General features: G+C 36.8%; 1 protein-coding gene across 1 annotated transcript in view; it reads right to left on the reverse strand.

The window, feature by feature from the left end:
* LOC130948435 (plasmodesmata-located protein 3-like) overlaps nt 1-17,141 on the reverse strand; it is a 50,292-nt gene that overhangs the window by 9,632 nt on the left and 23,519 nt on the right. The window contains exon 2 of the mRNA XM_057877159.1: nt 11,943-12,296. Within this exon, the coding sequence (XP_057733142.1) occupies nt 11,943-12,296 (354 nt within the window). The remainder of the gene's footprint in view (nt 1-11,942; nt 12,297-17,141) is intronic.

Raw genomic sequence — 17,141 nt, forward strand, 5'->3', positions numbered from 1 at the left:
ACAGTTAAGGTTTCAGAGTTATTTATTTTTTTGAATTAACGATTCTTACCGATTACCTTAATCATGCAAGATTCAATTCATGGAAAACTTCAATTGATAAATCCTTATTTAAAGTAATTAAGCGATTGATTTGAGAATAAATGATTTTCGAGTCTTACGAAAGAGGTTTAAACTAGAAACGATTTTTAAGTATTGTTAGGGTTTTTGTTAAGTGAAAATGAGATTTTACAAAAGAGAAATGACCTTAAGAAAGTGGCATTGGTTTTAAAGAAAAAAGACTTGAGAAAATGATGAAATGAGAATTTAACTTGTTTCAAAAGAATGTGATCCGGTCGTTACAAATTCAACATCATAAATCGGCATTATCGCTCATAGCTCGGCACTATTCAGATCATTACTCATAAAGATGACGTTATAGTTCGGCAATTCAATCATTAAATCGGCGTTTCCATCATTAAATCGGCCACTTACGTTACAACTCAGCTTAACGGATTGATTCACAAAAGTGAAACGTCTGGCCTAACGTTTCACCTCATTTATTGCCCTTTAATACAGGTAATAAAGGAGAATCATAACAGACTGATACATTTTCACCTACAAAAAGGTATGATCTCCCATCTAAACAACACATTGAATTCTTAATACTAACTTAAGCTTCGAAGTGCCTTTGCAGATACACTCCCCCCTGTTTCTTGCTAAAAGCTCTACGCAATTGGACACACTCTTGGAGGAAAGCTCGGATCATCACAAGACTTGAAGGTCGGCACCGAAAGTAATAGCTCGGCGCCGACTCCCAGAGACTGAGCTCTCTCTCCAGGTATCCATACAAGAACAATTGGCGCCCACCGTGGGGCCGAAAATATAAACCTCTCTCTCTCTAAATTATCGGCCTCAAGGTTCCCGTCTTGAAGTCATGGCTGAACAACCTCCACCCTCGCCATCCGAATTGCTCTGGATGGTGACTGAGTTGCGGCAAGTCGTGGCTGAGGAGAACCAAAGAATGGCAAATCAAATCGCCAACTTGAATAACACTCGAACCGAAAACAATGATAGACAAGAACGGACAGAAGAAGCCGAGCAGCAGTCAAGCCCAACACATGTCTCAGACACTGCTCGACAGGAAGGGGAGCGGCCCGAACATAATGAGGATACTCAGAAAAACATCGAAAATGATGATCAGGAAAGCTCCCCTGGACCATTCACAGCGGAGGTGATGAACTTCGTGCTGCCTCGAAGGTTTACTCTGCCGACCACCCTAACTCCCTATGATGGGTTAGGTGATCCGAAGAAATACATCAAAAAGTTCACCTCCATAATGATAGTAAATGGTGCATCTGATAAAGTTTTATGTCGTTGTTTTCCATCCTATTTAGACGATCCTGCACTTGATTGGTTTTGTTCTTTGCCCGCAGGTTCCATTTCTCGATTCCGAGACATATCAAAACCCTTTGAGGAGCACTTTGCTGGATCTGCCATCTACCTCCACGACTCCGATTACCTGAACACAGTCAAGCAAGGCCAGCACGAAAGCCTCAAGGACTACATGACGCGCTTCACAAAGATAGCCATAAGCATACCCAACCTCCACCCCGAGGTAGAACTACATGCCATAAAAAGTGGATTAAGACCAGGAAAGTTCCAAGAAACTATTGCTGTGGCCAAACCAAAAACTATGGCCAAATTCCGTGAAAAAGCTAAAGGACAGATTGACATCGAAGAGCTCCGACAAGCTCGAAAAATAGAAAAGCCCCACTATAAAGACGACGACAAGCCACGGGACAGCAAGAAGAATTTCAAACCAATCCCACGATCTGAGACCTACACCAAATTCAACACCAAGCGCGATGACATCATCAAGGAAATCTTGAATTCGAAGTTAATCAAGCCACCACGAAAAACTGGTAATTACCCAGATTCAAAAGGCACTGACCGATCAAAATACTGCTCTTTCCACCAGAAGCACGGACACAATACCGACGACTGCATCATCGCTAAAGACCTGCTGGAGCGATTAGCTCGGCAAGGTCATCTGGATAAATTCATCAGCGGCCAAATGCAGCGGCGAGCACCTGCTCCAAGAGACCAAAGCTCGGCTACACAACATAACCGAGACAGAGACCGACCGAACAATAACCATCCCGAACTACCAACACGTACAATTAACTGTATTTCCGGAGGTTTTACAGGTGGAGGAGCCACAAGTTCGGCAAGGAAAAGACCTTACCGAGCTATCCTTTCCATCAACGCCGACCAAAGTCAACAACAGTCGCCACCTACATCTCCGCAGATAACATTCCAGACAGCCGATCACGACAACATCGTAACAAATCTGGATGACCCAGTCGTAATCTCCCTACAGCTTGGAGATCTCCTCATTAAAAAGGTATTGCTCGACCCAGGCAGTAGCGCCGACGTTCTATTTTATTCGACCTTCCAGAAAATAAAACTGAGCGATAACATCATCCGACCTTCCACTGGTGACTTGGTAGGATTCTCAGGTGAGCGAGTCCCGGTTATGGGCTCTGTGTGGTTACAAACCACACTCGGTAAGTTCCCTTTGTCGAAAACTTCAGACATTCAATACTTAGTTGTTGATTGCTTCAATCCCTATAATATTATACTTAGCCGACCTTTCTTAAATAGGTTCAGCGCTATAGTATCTACAATTTATCTTTGCATTAAGTTCCCTTTGCAGGACAACACAATTGCAACCATTCATAGTGATGCCCAAGAGGCCAGGGAGTGCTACAACAATAGCCTCAAAAGACCTCGCCGTAACACTAAAGCCCAGGTCCACAATATCGGCAACACAAACAACCAACACATGCTGGCCGACCTCGATCCTAGAGCAGGAACATTGGAAAGGCCGACTCCAACAGAAGACCTAGATAAAATCTATTTCACAGAAAGCACGGATAAGTTCACATACGTCGGATCAACATTATCTTCAGCAGAAAAATCTTCGTTCTGAGCATTCTTACAACAAAATGCCGACCTGTTTGCGTGGACCCCAGCGGATATGCCAGGCATCGATCCATCCATCATATCACACAAGTTAGCATTAGATCCATCTCTCCGACCTGTAGCACAGAAAAAGAGAAATCTCGGGCACGATCGAAAGCAAGCCTCCCTAGAAGAAACCAAGAAGCTCATCAGCGCGGGCTTCATCTGAGAAATCAGATTCACAACATGGCTGGCAAACGTCGTCATGGTTAAAAAACATAACGGTAAATGGCGCATGTGTGTTGATTTCACCGATCTCAACAAAGCATGCCCCAAAGATTCATACCCTTTACCCTCTATTGATTGTTTAGTCAATAATGCCTCTGGTTTTGAGAAACTCAGCTTTATGGATGCATATTCTGGTTATAACCAGATCCAAATGCATCCATCCGATCAAAACAAGACAGCCTTTATTACTGAATATGGAAATTATTGTTATAAAGTCATGCCATTTGGCCTTAAGAATGCAGGTGCAACATATCAATGTCTAATGGACAAAGTCTTCACCAAACAAATTGGCAAGAACATTAAGGTCTACGTTGACGATATGGTCGCCAAGACAAAGATCGGCAATAATCACCTTGAGGACCTCACAGAAATCTTCGGACAGCTAAGAAAATACAACATGCGGCTAAACCCTGAAAAGTGTGCATTCAGGGTTCAGAGCGGTAAATTCCTCGGCTTCATGCTCACTAGCCGAGGTATTGAGGCCAACCCTGAAAAATGCCGAGCTATTTTAGACATGACAAGCCCACGAACTATCAAAGAAATCCAGCGGTTAACAGGGAGACTTGCTGCACTTTCTAGATTCTTACCTTGCCTAGCTTCTAAATCTTCATGTTTTTTCCAATCTTTAAAAACAAAAAAAGCTTTCCAATGGACTGATGAATGTGAACAAGCATTTACAACTTTAAAAGAAACTCTTTCAAAACCACCAATTTTACACACACCCCTACAAGGGGAGTCATTATTCTTATATTTGTCTGTCACTAACTGGGCTATAAGCTCCACTCTTGTTGCAGAAAGGGAGAAGAAACAGTTCCCAATCTACTTCATAAGCAAGACCTTACAGAACGCCGAGCTTCGTTATCCGAGCATTGAGAAACTGGCACTATCCCTTGTCTTCTCAGCCAGAAGACTCCGGCCATACTTTCAGAGCCACGAGATCCATGTTAGAACAGATCAACCATTACGACAAGTGCTGCAGAAGCCTGAGCTGGCTGGCCGACTAGTAAAATGGTCGGTGGAGCTGTCCGAATTCGATATCAAATACGAGGGCCGAGCATCCATCAAATCACAGTTTTTGGCCGAATTTATCGCCGAGTTCTCAGTACCCAATATAACTGAAGATTACATCGAATGGTCTTTATACGTCGACGGATCATCCAACCCACACGGGTGTGGGGCAGGTATTATACTTGATGATGGCCAGGGCAACGTCATCGAACATTCCCTCAACTTCTCATTTAAAGCAAGCAACAATCAAAGTGAGTATGAAGCATTAATTGCCGGCCTTAGACTTGCAGCCGACCTTAACATCACTGAACTTAAGGTATATTGCGACTCCTTACTTGTCGTCCAACAGGTAAATAGTCTATACCAAGTAAAAGACACTTTGCTCTCAAAATATCTGGGTGTCGTACGCGATCTCCTTTCAAAATTCTCCAAATACGAAATACACCACATCCCAAGAGAGAGTAATGGCCGAGCCGACATTCTGTCTAAACTCGCCAGCACTCAACCAAATAGATCCTCACTTTATCAATCAACACTACTTAAGCCGAGCATTGAACTAAGCCATGTCTTAAGTGTAACACAGGAAGCAGACTGGATATCTCCATACATACAGTATCTCCAAACAGGGATCTTGCCAGGCGACGTCGAAAATACCCGACAATTCCGCCGACAAGCCTCCTTTTTCACAATTTATAATAATTGCCTATATAAACGAGGATTCTCTCGTCCTCTGCTTAGATGTCTTTGTAGAACAGAAGCAGAGCTTGCGCTTGGTGAGGCACATGAAGGGATCTGTGAAACACACCTCGGAGCCCGAAGCCTGTATTCTAAAATCCTCAGAGCTGGATTTTACTGGCCGACTATCAGAAAAGATTGTCACACAAAAGTGCAAAGCTATAACAATTGCCAAAAACACAGTCCGATAACACATCTCCCGGCCGAACTCTTACACTGTCCCGAGGTTACCTGGCCGTTCAACCAATGGGGAATTGATATCCTCGGACCTTTCTCCACAGCCGCAGGACAGGTAAAATTCCTTGTAGTAGCAATTGATTATTTTTCCAAATGGATAGAGGCACAACCTCTAGCCAAGATTACATCACAACAAATGCTTTCCTTTGTTTAGAAATACATTATCTGTCGATTTGGCATTCCTCGGCACATTATCACTGATAATGGTCGCCAGTTTGCCGATCAAAAATTCACATCATTTTTGCAGAACTTAAAAATCAAACAGCACTTCTCATCAGTAGAACACCCACAAACAAATGGGTTAGCTGAAGCCGCAAATAAAGTAATATTACACGCTCTAAGGAAGAAACTGGACGATGCAAAAGATCTATGGGCCGAGCTTATCCCAGAGATCATATGGGGGTACAATACAACAATTCACTCAACCACAAAGGAAACACCTTTCCGCTTAGTCTACGGTTCAGACGCAATGATACCTGTGGAGATCTCCCAATCATCATTACGCACAGAATTGGCCGACCTAACTACACAAGACACAGCTCGGCAAACCGAACTTGCTCTCATTGAAGAACTCCGGTCATCCGCAACAATGAAACATTTAGCAATGCAACAACGCATTACCCGTAGATATAACCAAATAATTCAACCAAGATCTTTCCAAGTCCACGACCTTGTACTCAGAAAAACAGAACAAGCTAGGAAACCACCAGCACATGGCAAACTAGCAGCTAATTGGGAGGGCCCTTACAGAGTCACAGAAATAATCGGCAATGGACCCTATCGCCTACAAACATTAGAGGGTAAAGATCTCCCTAACACTTGGAATGTATCTTCCCTAAAGTTATATTACAGCTAATACCAGGGACAGGCAAGTACTCTTTTTCCTACTACCAAGATTTTTCCCCATAAGGGTTTTGCTTGGAGAGGTTTTAACGAGGCTAGCCTACCTGGGCCTTTAAATTCAAAGGTCTTACATTAATAAATTCCCTTATCCAGTCAATATTATTTGCATTCTATACTTTTCAATTTGTCAAAACTCAAAAACCAATTTTTATCAAAATCCAGATAAAATCATCCAAAACAGACATATGTCTGATCCAACTCGGATTCAGACCGTTATATCAGATAAATATCCGATCCAACTCAGATTCAGATCATTATATCATACAAATATCCGATCCAACTCGGATTCAGATCATTATATCAGACAAATATCCGATCCAATTCGGATTCCGATCATTATACCATATAAATATCCGATCTTACTCGGATTCCAATCATTATATCAGACAAATATCTGATCCAACTCGGATTCCGATCATTATATCAGATAAATCTCCGATCTTACTCGGACTCAGATCATTATATCAGATAAATATCCAATCCAACCCGGATTTCGCTCATTATATCAGACAAATATCCGATCCAACTCGGACTCCGACCATTAAATCATTATCTGACCTAAGTCAGTGACCAATCATACATACAAAATCCTATCTTAACCATAATTCGATTATTCAAAATCACATACCAAATCAATACATGTCACTAACACAGATACTCTAAAGCCTACAAATTAGCATCCAAACTAGACTTACTCAGCCATCCTACCACATTTCCATTAAATTCCATGGTATTTCACCATCTCAAAATTTCACCTAAAAACGTTTGGCATCAATGCCATCAGTCACAAAACTAGAAAAACACACATAACATTATCGTATCCTTGTCAAAACATGCAGAAACAGCATAAATATCAAGGTTTATTTTTCAACACACAGAGACAAAGCATAATTCACAAAACACCAAAACCCCAACACAGAAGAAACATAGTTTCCAAACAAAAAACTATAACAATTTCTTATCAAACATTTTCAGCCTCCCCTTCAACATCACCATCATCTTCCACCATGGTTCCATCCTGAACAATCTTCCCCGGATCCATCTGAGACAAATCAACACCAAGAGCGAGAAACTTAGCTTGCTGGCAAGCCCGCTCAAAACCTTCCACGAATGAATCAAGAATCTCAGTTCTCCTCTGCTTCTCAACATCCTTTAACTTCGCCGACAGCTCTATCACCCTCGCACTCATGCTAGAAAGATCGGCTTCCTTCTTCTTAACATCCTCCACTTCCTTCGAATAGTTCTCCTTGATCTCCTTCAGCTCTTTCTCCATCTCTGATAGCTTGCCCTCCAATTCAGCAATCCTTTTACCTTTTAATTCCAGCTCTTCCTTCAAACACGGATCTTGCTTAACCTCGGCAACCCTTCGATGCTTCTTCTCTCGGCTACGCCCTAAACTGGCAAGCCTAAACCCAATTACCTGCAAATCAATAAAAAACAGCACTACCCTCAGTATTCCCAATATGTATCAAACTCCAAAAGTAACTTCAAAAAATACAAGTACCTGCATATACCGATCTATGGTAACATCGCCAACTTCCTCAGCCAACGTGACATCAGACAAATTTTGACAAATATCATCGGCAACAGTCATATAGGGGTAGTCCTTCCCCCACAACGATGACCCATCACTCTGATCAGTAACATCATGCAATCTCTGTTGACTTTTGAAAAAACTCTGAATCTCCTCAAAAGGAACTTCACCACCATCATCCTCGGAACCTTCCGATAAATCAACAACACTTGTCTTCCTTTTCCTCGCAATGACCTTTCTTCTCCCAGGTTTCGGCTGATTAACTTCGCCAACACCCACAGCCTTCTCTACTTTAGAAGTAGAACCCTCTTTATCAATATTTTTGCTCTTCACCCGAGCTCTTAGAGTAGACGCCGACACCCCTGGATACTTTTCACCTGCAACCATAAAAAACATATACATCAGAGCTATAGTTCAAAACCCATAAACACAAACAATGTAAACCAAACTCACCTAAATACTCTACCACAGCCTGCCTATCTTCCTCCCATTTCAGCAAATCAAACACCGACAATAACTCTTTTCGGTCAATAACCTCCACTAAGTATTCAATGATACATTCATTCCTTGAACTAATGATCTCCGGTCCCAAAATATTCTGAGGCTCCGAACACCACCAAAGTGGAAATCTCTCCCCTAAATGCTCATCAACATAAAATGGAAACTGCCCTTCAGCACTGGTGACCTTCAAGAACATCTCCTTAAAGTCTTTAAAGGACGACTTATATAGCTTAAAAATAGCAAACCTTGGGGAACTATTCAAATTCACCCATCCCCCTTTCCAGACACCCTTTGCTTGAAAGAAAGAAAAGAACAACTCCACAGAAGGAGCCTCCTCCAGAAAATCCATCAAAATTTTAAAACCTCGCAAAAATGCCTATCCATTAGGATACAGTTGCGAAGGCGCACAGTTAAGCTGCCTCAAAACCTGACACTCAAAATCACTGAACGGCAACCTCACCTTTAATTCCTCCAACACACAGCTATACATATAGAAAAACTCAAACCCTTCCTCCCTATGAAAAACACGATCGCTAAGAGCACAAGGACGTAGCTCAAACAAAACCCCCGAACCACCCCTCGCTATTTTACTCTTATCTATCTCTTTCACAGATTCTTCATCCAAAAACAGTGAGCATCGCTTCCTCACATCATCACCCACCCAATCATATGACCAATCAACTTTTCCTTCCTTATCTTTTTCGAAACCCATTTTCAATAATAAAGAAGAAGAAGGGAAGTTACAGAGATGAAGAGAAGAAAAACGTACCTCTTTTGCTCATTCTTTTTTCCTAAATGTAACTGATACGCACGAAACTTAGAACCAAATACAAACACCCCTTGGACTCCAAAAAAGAATTAACTTCCCACTAAAAATGGTTCTCGAAAAACAACCCAATCAATCATATCAAACGCCATCACCAGCATTGGGAACACGCAAAGCCTGCAGCACGCATTAAATTTTTCTCTCTCCTCTATTTATAGCACTACTTATCCATTAAAAACTGTTTAACAAAGCAGATTGAACTGGGGGCTACAACGCATAATCCCCTGCCGAACTCCCCAAAAACTGACTTATACACCAGCTCAAATGATCGATTTATACTTCATTAAAAGCTCAACCTGCTTCATTAAAACAATCTCTCAGGCCAAGCTTGGGGGCTATGATCCGGTCGTTACAAATTCAACATCATAAATCGGCATTATCGCTCATAGCTCGGCACTATTCAGATCATTACTCATAAAGACGACGTTATAGTTCGGCAATTCAATCATTAAATCGGCGTTTCCATCATTAAATCGGTCACTTACGTTACAACTCAGCTTAACGGATTGATTCACAAAAGTGAAACGTCTAGCCTAACGTTTCACCTCATTTATTGCCCTTTAATACAGGTAATAAAGGAGAATCATAACAGACTGATACATTTTCACCTACAAAAAGGTATGATCTCCCATCTAAACAACACATTGAATTCTCAATACTAACTTAAGTTTCGGAGTGCCTTTGCAGGTACACTCCCTCCTGTTTCTTGCTAAAAGCTCTACGCAATTGGACACACTCTTGGAGGAAAGCTCGGATCATCACAAGACTTGAAGGTCGGCACCGAAAGTAATAGCTCGGCGCCGACTCCCAGAGACTGAGCTCTCTCTCCAGGTATTCATACAAGAACAGAATGAATTTGGAAAAAGGTCTATTTTAAATGTGCATCTATGTGATATTATTTGAGTTTAATTAATTATGAAAACGGATTATGTTTTGAGCTTGAAAAAGGAATTGAAGTTGGTTAATTTGATTGAAGCTTTTTGTTCTGAAAAGTTTTAGAAGAGTTAAAATATTTGAACTTGATTTGGTGAAAATGAAATGGGTTTCGAGACCTTTTGAGAATGTCTTAAATTTAAAATTGAAACTAGAAATTGTTTTGGAGAACTTAGTAAAATCAAAAGTGAGTTTATTTGATTAATTCTAATTAAAGAGTTATGACTTAAGGATTTTAATGAATTTAAAGTAATGAGATTAAAAATGATTATTGATTGGCAAGGATAAAGGTCTTATCCCGCTTGTGTGTTTGAGATTGAAAATAATTATTGATTGGTAAGGATGGAGGTCTTATTCTGCTTGGTGTTTAAGATTAAAATGACTATTGATCGGCAAAGACAGTGGTCTTGTCCCACTTGTGTGATTGACATCCCAAGAGAAGGTGACAAGGCACTCTCCCTCTCTCTCTAAGATCATCTTGTGATAAGCTTGAAATGCTCCTCTTGGGGATGTGGTGGGCCGTTCCGCCCACATTCTCTTTGATTGCAAGGTGATAGGACACTCTCCCTCTGAGACAGGTAATATGGCACTTTTCTTCTGAGACAGAATGATACCTCCAATGAGAAGGTGACAAGACACTCTCCCTCTGAGACCATAATATTTTTCCTTCTGGAGATGGGCAACAAAGAGACCATGTTTGTGTTAGCTACCGGATGTGTCAAATTTCGACAATTTAACCGACACGTGAACTCATGGTCAGTAGGACAGGCATGCATCATACTGCATTTATTTGTCATCGGTTGAGTGTGCTTAATTGTCTTTAGTTTACCTATGTGAATATTTCTGTTTAACTGCTAATTGCCTTATTTGCTGTAATTATGTTTGAACTTCATTACTTGTCATTGTGACTGGTTGATTCAAATTATGGTGAATGCGTTGCGGTGTATGTTGGGCCGGAAGCCGTGATTTGATTATGTTTGGGCCGGAGGCCGTAAATGGGTAAGTTATATATTTTTGTAAGTTTGATGAGAATGGTTCTTTAGTATGTAGTAAAGTCTTTTGGATATTATGTTTGATTGGCTTTTATAAATTTAAAATATGAATTTGAATTTTTGACAACTAATTGTTGATTTTCGAAAATGGTCACCGTGGTTGAAAACAACTTTATTTTATATATCTTCTTATGACAATTTTAAAACTCTTCTGATGAATCCGTGTGATTAAGTTCTTATTCTTAATAGACTTTTCATCTTTATTCTTATATTTTTTGTAATAGGGATATGAGTCATGATTCTAATGATATATACAAATTTAATATTTGTAGTTACTTGTATAAGAAATCATATATATATAAAAGTGCTGTGATTGGTTTGTATGTATGTACATTTTGAAGAAAAGTATTTCCAACTTTTTTAAAGAAAACAGCAATACCGTTTCGAGTTAAAAGTTCATATTTTATTATTAAGTATATAGAAGTCGTCGTAATATCCTTACTATTAAAGTGGCGCAGCCAACAATGTGACATTATAATAATAAAGATGTTACAGATATATAAACAGAATTACTAGTCTTTGTTGAAATGAATAATTTTTATTTTTATTTTAATAAGAATAAAATTATAAAAAAATAATAGAAAAAGATTCTCATAAAGTAAACAATAATAATAGAATGATAATAATTGAGATATAAGTATATATTATATCAAATAATTTCATAAAATATATTAAATTATTTAAAAATATTTTAAATATTATCTTTACATAAAAATTATTCTAATAATCTTTATGAGTAGTAAATCTCAACACTATTGTATAATTTTTCTTTAAATAATTATATATTACGAATAAAAAATATTAAAAAATTAATATTTTTATTAATATTAATTAATATTTGATTAATATCTTATTTTTATGCTATTAAAATTTAAATTTAATATTTAATATTTAATATTTAATATTTAAAGTGTTAGAAAAAATAATAAATTTTATTACTTACAAAATATTCCTTCTTACAAATTATAATATTATATATTACCTGGGAGGGAGTTGGTAGGAATTTCAGGATTTTCATATGATCCCAAGTGGTATGAATAGCTTATAAAACACTTGTCAAGATATATCCGAACAGAAATGGAGGCAGAGCATTCTTCCTTAGCAAAACGCACCGCATCACTGACGCACTCGTTGCACTCGCAAGTGTCCGAGTCACCCTCACACTGCGCCATCAACTCCACCCATTCGTAACTGCTTCTGCAGAATCTATCCTCACTCTTTGCAATTTCATTTTCAAGTGCCACAAATGCATTCTCCATCAACTCTCTGAACTTGAAATACGTCTCGTTATCACTGATTGGTTCTCCACACTCTTTATGAATGATAATATTGTTACCTATCTTGCACAATTATACGTATAATAAGTACTGAATACAAAGATTCCATACACAAATATGATAATTAAAAAAGAAAAAATTTAATAATTATTTTGATTCTTAGAGTATGAACTAAATTTTGTGATTTTTAACATTTTAAATATTTTATTATAATCTTAAAAATTTTAAATAAATTTAATGTTGTCTATTGTTAAATTTAATAGGAATAATTTATATATTAAAAAATTAATAATATTTAATTTTAATATATAAGTAAAATCGATTTTTAATGTAAATATGCATTTTTTTTGTTTGTTAAATTTGTCATGGCTTGGAATTTTTCAGGAGAAAAAGAACAAAAAAGAAAAATCTTTTAAGAAGGTTTTGATTATATTTTTTTAATATAAAAATAAAAAGATATGACTTAATTAATAATGTTATTAGTAAAAAAAAATTAATAATGTTAACGTTTACGTCATTTATTCAATTAACTATTAGTGTTAAATTTAATTGTGAGACAATATTAAATTAATTTAAAATTTTTTGAGGCTAAAATAAAATTAAAATTATAGGAACTAAATTAAGATTTGACCGAATCTTTAAAATAAAAATAGTACTTTATTCTTAAAAAAATAAAAAAATATTTAATTCTTAATATTTTAGACTAAATCTTAATTTTATCCTTCGAAAACATCTTATTTTTATTTTAAAAGTTTTATTTTATTTTATTTTAATTTTTTGGTCAAAATAAATCTTTTTAAAGCTATTAATGGGACAATCTGAGTTTAGGTCTGGCCCGCCTAAACCTGCAAGTTATATAAGATGACCCGTTTATTTTTTTTCACGGATTTTTATTTTTAATTCGTTTACTTTTTTTTCCCCATGTTTGTATTTTCAAGCATGCACAATTCATGACTAGTCCAACAAGTCAAACGGACTAGGCCATTTATTTCTTTATTTTTTTAAAAAAATTAGATAAAATATCAAATTATTTTGACTAACTTTTTTTTAATAAAAGAGTTATTTTTTGTAAAAAATCTTAAACAAAGTAATTATTTTAGTTGTTCAGGTATCTTTCATCCTGATAGATCAAGTATTAATTTATCGTGAATTTGAGTTTTATTTAAGAGTTTGTCATTGGCCAATGAATTGCTGCATGCACAAGGTGAGATTCGAAGTTCCAATACTTATTTAAGCGGACGAGTGAAACAAACCATCTGTTAAACTCACAGGCTAACCCGTTTATTTTGCAATTTGTTCGAGTTAATCTAATTCAGCATGTTTAACCTAAAATGTAAATGGGTTTGATTTAGAGATAAAAGCTCGTCCGTTTAAACGAGTAAACAGATTGACCCAATAAATTTAATTTATTTTGACCGTCTTAATTTTTTTTAAAGTGTCATCTCCTAAATTATAATTTTTTTATGTAGTGACAAAATTGTAATTATAATAATTATGATAGTAGTTGTAGTAAATTTAAAAATGAAAGTGATAGAATAATAAAAAAAATAATAAATATTTTTAAAAATAGATAATTTTGATCAAATAATTAAATAAAATAAAATAAAATAAAATATTTGAGATAAAAAAAATATTTCAAATATTAAAAATAAGATTAGAACTTAGGCTAAATGTTAAAAATTAAATAAAAATATTAAACATTAGACTTGTCACTTACAAATATTATAATATTATAATATTAGACTTAAAAATTGTGCTACAACCTATTTCTCACACACGTACTACCAATTCTTGGTCGGTTTGGTTTTGTCCTCCCCTCTCTCCGTCCTGAGGCTCGAAATCGGTACTTGGTACTGCCAATTATTGATAATAACATAACGTTGTTATTTTCCTCCTTTGGCCTACTTCAACTAAAAATGTAAGTTTAAATATCTTTTAACAAATTACGACACTAAACACATTTTATTTAAGAGAAATTTTAGGTGATTAATATTTTGTTTTTGTCTTATATTTAAACTAATATTAGTCAGTTCCTTTTCTTGACACTTAATTAGGAATTGTCATGATTAAGTTTATTCATAAATTAAATTAAAATTGCATCAAACCACTTTTTTAAATAGTAAGTTGGCTTTAAACTATTTTATAATATTTTTTTTGGTGACTAAACTATTTTATAATATGATATACCAGTTTGCACCAGTTCACAAAAAATAAAATTAGTTTAAACTAGTTTGAAAAAAAAAATAATTTTCAACATAGAAACCGATATATATATATATATATATATATATATATATATATATATATATATATATATATATATATATCGTTGGACCTCAACATTTTAGCAGAGGAGGAAGATGAGGTTGCCCGCCCCCGCCCCCTTCCTCAGCTCGACCCGGGGACAGAGGACCATATATATAGAGCTGTCGATGCAATCATTACAAGTTGCGAAAATGAGGAAGCTCTTATAGTGGTATATATATATATATATATATATATATATATATATATTGGTTTTAACCAAACAAAATCACAAAAACTAATTTTTAATAAATTGAAAAAATACTATAACTTCAGTTTAATTTTTTTTATTTAAAAAAAATTGTTTTATATAAAATGATTTGATTCAATTTCAGATCGATTTGGTTAAACTGAAAATCCTTTAATTTTAACACTTCTAACCTATATAAGTGTAAGTATTCAAGTTTTTTACTTATTTTTCACTTCTTTTCTCAACCCTAAACGTATACTTTCGTGGAAAAATTTTTTTAAAGACTTGTTTAATATTTTTCTTTCATAAAGACCTACTTAATTATCATACAATTCAAAATATAAAATAGAAATATATGAATGATTTGTTTATTAATAAAAATAATTTATTTATATATTGTTCATACTCTAACCTAAAAATAAAGTTAGGCCCAACATAAAAATTTGTCTTCACTACACCTATCCGACCTCATATAAGTCGGGCACAACGACAATAACTTAACTCTACTTATTTGAATAAGTAACTAACTCCTAAGATATCTCCCATTTATCTAGAAGAGATATCTCAATAACTTCCTTAGAAAAAGGGAACGACTATTCACCATCAAAGGTGGAACTACACTAAAAGGTAATTATCTATTCTACTATAAATACACTGACATTTCTCAGGTATGTTTTGGACTTAATCTACTAAAAACCTCCTTTAAACCCTCACTAATTTAAGTATCAGAGTCCCTTGTAGGTACCACCTCCACATCCTCACGAGAAACTCGAACAGCGGTATCTCGATACCAGAAGAAGTTGGACACTGCCTCAAAAGGAGTCTGGACCTCACGTCTAGGCCCAAATATAATCCAGTTTCAGGTAACCCTTGGAACATTGGCGCCGTTGTCGGGGACCTAAAAGTTTACACCTAATCATGGCAGACAATCAGTTCGAGGATGGATACACGGCATCAGAGTCAGAACTAGAACCTCATAACGATGACCAATTGCTCATGATACCCACACGGCCTGATAGAACGAGTGGTCCCCATGGAGAAGGTACATCAAGAAATCCACCACCTCGGCGAATCCATTTAGAGGTACATCCACCAGAAAATGAAAAGACTCCGCATTCAACCGAGATCATGGGACTCGTACACCGGTACTATGGCTGATTAGAGCAACTTGAGCAGGAGATTAAGCGATAAAGAGAAATGGAAAGAGATTTGCGAAAAGAGGTATAACGACAAAGAGAGCTGAAAGAAAAATCCTAAAAACTAAAAGTCGATCTTCGAACTTTGAGTAATCAGACGGATCGGGAGGAAAACCTCTTGGAGGAGAAGATCCATTCATTGAAGAGATCATACAGGCTAGGGTTCATAGGAACTTCAAAAGCCCCGACATGGACATCTACGACGGAACGACTGAACCGAGACACCACCTCAGTAATTTTAAAAGTCAGAAGTACCTGGCTGACGTGTCCAATGCAACTCGCTGCGATGAAGTGGTTTGATAGTCTACCACATATGTCGGTAACTCGTTTTGACGACCTAGCAAGAAACTTTTTCACCCGCTTTTCGATCCAGAAAGATAAAATCAAACATGATCCTAGCCTATTGGGGGTCAAACAAGAAGTTGAAAAAGCTCTTCGAGTTTACACGGAGTGATTCAACAAAGCCTGTTTGGAGATCCAAAATTTACCCATAAAAGTAGCGATAATGGGGTTGTTTAACAGCCTTAGAGAAGGGTCATTTTCTCAATCTATAATCAAGCGACATCCGACCTTTGTATAAACTACAAGAACTAGCGGAGAAGTACATTAGCATAGAGGAGAATTCCCGACTTAGAGGGACAGTTCCAAGGAAAAACCCTCCCTACCAAGCTCAAGACGAAGATACAAAAGCGAAGAAAAAAAGGAATACAACTTAGAGAAGCTTCAAAGATATCACAACTACACCCCACTCCGAGTTTCTCTTGTTGACATTTATAGAAAAATCTGCCACGCTGAAAAACTTATAACCCCTCGTCCTATTAACCACAAGAAAGTTGGAAGTTGGACAAAATATTGTGAGTAATATAAACTATATGGGCATTCTACCAATAATTGTTGTGATCTGAAAAATGTGATAGAGAAACTAGCCAGAGAAGGTCGGTTAGAGAGGTACCTCGCTGAAAGGTCAGATGATTCAGAAAAAAGGAAGAAGGGTGACGAAGATAGGGGTTGACGAGATTTGCCACCACAAACCCCTGGTAGGCACATCCACATGATAGTTGGAGAATTTGCAGGAGAAGGGGTAACCAAGTCTTTTCACAAAAGACATCGAAAAGAAGTCTACCAAGTTGATGAAGAATGTGAAGTTTTGAACTTACCCACAATCTCATTCACGAAAGAAGACACTCAAGGAATAACCCCAGGGCAAGACGATC

This window comes from Arachis stenosperma, chromosome 9 (genome assembly GCF_014773155.1).
Source record: "Arachis stenosperma cultivar V10309 chromosome 9, arast.V10309.gnm1.PFL2, whole genome shotgun sequence".
NCBI lineage: Eukaryota > Viridiplantae > Streptophyta > Magnoliopsida > Fabales > Fabaceae > Arachis > Arachis stenosperma.